The sequence below is a fragment of the Oryzias melastigma genome, linkage group LG13, assembly GCF_002922805.2.
Source record: "Oryzias melastigma strain HK-1 linkage group LG13, ASM292280v2, whole genome shotgun sequence".
Lineage (NCBI taxonomy): Eukaryota > Metazoa > Chordata > Actinopteri > Beloniformes > Adrianichthyidae > Oryzias > Oryzias melastigma.
The window spans coordinates 16,605,856-16,610,304 of record NC_050524.1 but is presented as its reverse complement, the minus strand read 5'-3'; the positions used below and the strand labels follow the sequence as shown (position 1 = coordinate 16,610,304).

The 4,449-nt window shown below is 36.9% G+C and overlaps 1 protein-coding gene across 2 annotated transcripts in view; it reads right to left on the bottom strand.

The window, feature by feature from the left end:
• Positions 1 to 4,449, bottom strand: part of rsrc1 (arginine/serine-rich coiled-coil 1) — a 124,060-nt gene that overhangs the window by 74,355 nt on the left and 45,256 nt on the right. For both annotated transcript variants that reach the window (XM_024277214.2, XM_024277215.2), the window contains exon 5: positions 3,730 to 3,766. In XM_024277214.2, coding sequence (XP_024132982.1) covers positions 3,730 to 3,766 — 37 coding nt within the window. The remainder of the gene's footprint in view (positions 1 to 3,729; positions 3,767 to 4,449) is intronic.

Below are 4,449 nucleotides of genomic sequence, written 5' to 3'. Positions count from 1 at the left end.
TAGAGTTCTCCATCTGAGAAGTTTTCTATTTTCAAACTTTTGGGATTTTTTTTGTTTTGTCTGAAGGCAAAGAAATGCAAAAAAAGAACAAAAAAAGAGCAAAACACAGCAAAAGAATCCAGCAGCAGACTGGTAAAAATGTGTCTGGACACGTCTACATGAAGTTGTCATGAACTCACATAATGACCATGCTAAGTGACGCCCAGTTGCCCCGTTGATGTGTGCATGTGCTGCGACAGCTACAGCTGTTAGTCTCTGTCTGTCAGTGGGCCAAGCAGGCTATTCGCCTGAGTAAACTCTTCAACTCACTGTGGGACACTCAGACATCAGCCATCCCTGAAGTAACATGTGTGAGGAGCAGTCTGGTGACATATTGGAAATAGCAGACTGATGTTACGAAGCTAAAATAAACTATTTGCTCAGTTATGTCCAAGTATTGCGTTCTGGTCAATTTTCTATACTTCTTAAGCTATTTGTTTCAACAGGATGCATATTTTTATACACTAAAATTGCCTCTTTAGCTAAAACTCACAATGCAATATCTGATTTAGAGCTCATGTCATTTCCACAATGACACCAGATCTGCAATTTGACCTCGCCGGGAATCACGAACTGAACTTAACCTCATCTCAAGACTGATCTGTAAACTGTCCCCCATGGCCTATGTACCTGTCTACTCCCTGGACTAATGACAAAACTCCTCTGTCCCCAGTTCCTTTATCGTTCTATTGTTTCATTTTCCATTATTGTGCACCATGCGTGTCTGGTAGAACTATGAGTATAGATGCTGATTGAGCCAACAATTGGGATGAAGTTGATTCCTCATGTATTGATTGAGCTGTATTTTTTTTTATTTTTTGCTCCAGAAAGTTCTGTATTGAACTGCTGTAGGACACTTGTTACTACAACTGTACCACAACTGTACACAACTGACAGTATTTGGTGTATGTTTTTGCATGCGTGTAAAAAAACAAAAATAAATCAGAGCACTGGGAGTAATTAACTTCAGTCTTTCCCTCCAGATTGCCACTGAACATCTTTTGTAAACATGCTGAAATTGAAAAATAAAACACAAAGAACAACAAATGTCACACCAAACAGATCTTAACTGCTTTCCTAGTGACTTTGCTAGCTATTCAACTAATAATGTACCAGCAAAGGAAAGTACTATTTTACATTTTTACAAAAAATAAAACTTCTTTGACCTACCTCTTGTATAGGAAAACTTACAATGAATTTAAATTATACCAAGTATGATGACTTTTTTAAAAGAATGGAATGAAAAGGGAAATCACTCTTTGATGCTGGCAAGGTTCAAGGCAATTGGCTGACAGGATAATGTGGTTTTAGCCAGTAACACCATGGCAAAGCGTCAACATGCTTGATGCACCAATCTTAACAGCAGTAGATCAACCGAGAGTCATAAACGCCTGTTTAGAAATCTACAGAGTGAGGTACTGAGAGAGAAACGGCATTTCCAACATCCTGCAACTCCGACTCAGAGGGAGATGAGCTCCATTATTTACAGCTCTCTGTCCCGAATCCTAATCAGAGACTTGCACTCCCTAGGCAGCTGCTTACTGTGGTGCAATCTCCCCATAAACACAGCCATAAATTTAAACACTCGGTATTCAAAGATTCAAATTCCCTGAAAGATGTGTACAAAAACTGAGCAGGCAAATACACATGCTTGTTTGTGTATGCGTCTCTAAGTAAGTAATGCTTAAATTTCAAGTCATTTCATTTCTGAATTTAGACAAAGCGGGGTCTAATAATTACTCTAAAATGGGAGAAATGTTTTAGTAGATTTATTTTCTTTGTGAAAAATGAACTTTAAAATGTTAAACACCTTGGTGAAATATGAAAAGGAAATCAGAATGTTTCTCCATGGAACTCAACTAGATTTCTTTCACATAAACATAAGATTATGCTAGACTTTGAACACATTGTCTTTTTATTCTGAATACAATAAACAATTGAATGGAAAACCCACAGTTTGCCCATTTTTTCATTTGGGATCATGCATTAACCCGAACAGGAACATGAATTTGGTTTCTTGAAAGTCTCGCTAATTATCTGACTTGTTACTGTCCTCTTTAGGGAGACTGGTAGGATTTTTTTTTTATTCATTATTGTTATATACATAAAATAAAATGTTCTATGTATTATGCCCTTAAGAAAACAAGTACACTGTAGACACATCATTATTTGTGGTTTTTTGCTTATACATGCACCAGAATGCATATAAAACAGAGCACTTGTAGATATCCGTCTTAAGTGTGTAGTGATCCAGAGTCACTTTGGTCTAATTTAAAATAGCTTTCCTGAACAGCCATAAGAGGTGGACTCATTTCAGCATGACATACAGGCTCTCATAATGTTTACCTGCCCATAAACATATTGATTAATGCTGTTTATGCACTAACCGACTCTTGAATAATTCAAACAATATTTCTAGGAGTGCATCAATCAAACCCATAGACCTACCTTCAAACAGCTCAAAATGCAGAGTAGGCCATCACTGTTTTCATATTAGAAATATTAATATATTTAATGCCTGTCTTTTTTTGCCACATCATTAGGTGGCTACTAGAAAACCGACAGTTGAGTTTGAAAAGCATAATAGTTCCATTATGTAAAGAAAAATGTAAGGAATTGCCATTTATGTGTGTATATTTTTTATATTTCTGTAGCCAACTTAAATGTGAAGACATATTTTCTCTGTAGGGCTGAGTGAAGTAATAAAACAATAATGAACCAATGAACTCTTAAATACGTCTCCCCGATGAAGACTTGTATATCCACTTTATAAGGCAAAATAGACTCCTAAGAGAAGCTACTTGAGTTGTTCTAACTCAAATGAAGTATATTAAACACTTTGAGGATCAATTCTGACAATGTGCTTCAATGTGTTGAAATATTTTCACTTCATGAGATCGGCAAAAGCAAAGAGCTCCAGTGAACTGAATTTTGGGATCAGTCATTATATTCAGGGTCATTTGCGTTATGTGTATCAGGAAGGGGGTCATTTTCGTAGGGTGGTGGTATCTGCAGTTTAGTATGCACGGAGGCAAGGGATGGAGGGCTTATGACATCCATAGAGATCCAGGACCCTCACTGACCCCTGTCTATAATTTATCCCATGGAATATGGTGCACATCAAACCTAGGTTTTTTTCCCACCCAAAAAGAGGTGAGAAAACCTTTTCACTTTGTTGCATGGCACCTTGACCCCATATTAAAGAAAGTAGCGCGAGAGACCAAGGAAACGCTGATCATTAAATTTTCAGAACCGTCCCAGGAGAGCTTTTCCTGCAGGTCCTGGCTTTAGGGATAGGACAAGAATGAGCTAAAGTCCATGCTGACAGAGAGTGATAGAGGAAAAGACACACTAGGGGTCCAAGTCTGAGTTTAAAACAAATTCCCTTTCTTTCATATAAGAATGTAGAAACAGATTTAGACACACATGCGTGCCGAAGACAAGAAACACACCGACACTCAGATGTATCAGTAAAAACGAGGGTGTGTGTGTTACAGGTAGAGTTAAGGATAAATACATGGTAATGTAAAGGATGAGCTAAAGCTCAAGGTGGGGCCACACTATCCTTAATCTGCCCTATTTTCTCTGACTGTTTCTCTTTGGCTGAAAGCTGCAGGTATTCACACCCAAATGCACAGCTTTCATTAGGAATGCAGATAATAAAATGTGTTTGTGTGTAGTAGAACTTACCAGATGTTCTAATCCAACCATAAGGATCCCAGTGTCCCTGAAAGACAAGAAAAAAAAATGTTCACAGTAAATTGCTAACTTACAAAAGTCCAAGAAGTAAAAGCCTTTTGAGCATATACACACATATACAAGGACCACACTCTGCTTATTTTGTATTTTTGGTTCATTTTTTAAACATTGTTGACAACAACGCTAAAAAACAGAAATAACTTGATTTAAGTTACCACAAAAACATTCTTTTAATTGATTTGTTTAAATTATAGTGTTGTACATGAGGTTAAAATGTCTCAAATGTAATGTAAAAAGGGAGATCTTTTATTTATCTGAAGGTTTTTCTTGCCTTTAATTTAAAAAAAACCCATATTGAGATAAGATGGTATAATTTTAGTGACTGCTATGACCAAAAGATTAATATTACCTGAAATAAGACAAACAGATCTTGTCAATATCAAAGAGTTTAGGTTCACCAAAACAAAAAAATATTATTTTTTCAACTGATAACCTGTTAGACAGAAACACAGTTTGCATGTCCATGCTTTTACATCAAAACCAGACAGAGGTTAACTAAGGCTGTCGCCACACTGCTGGCAGTCACAATAATAATTTCCAACTACAAAGCAAGAACTGGGAGCTTATTATCTATGAATTAATAAAAAATGCGTGTTATGATTATCAGGGTGACAACAGCAGAGCGGCGAGCCGAGGAAGTGGAGGAGGAGT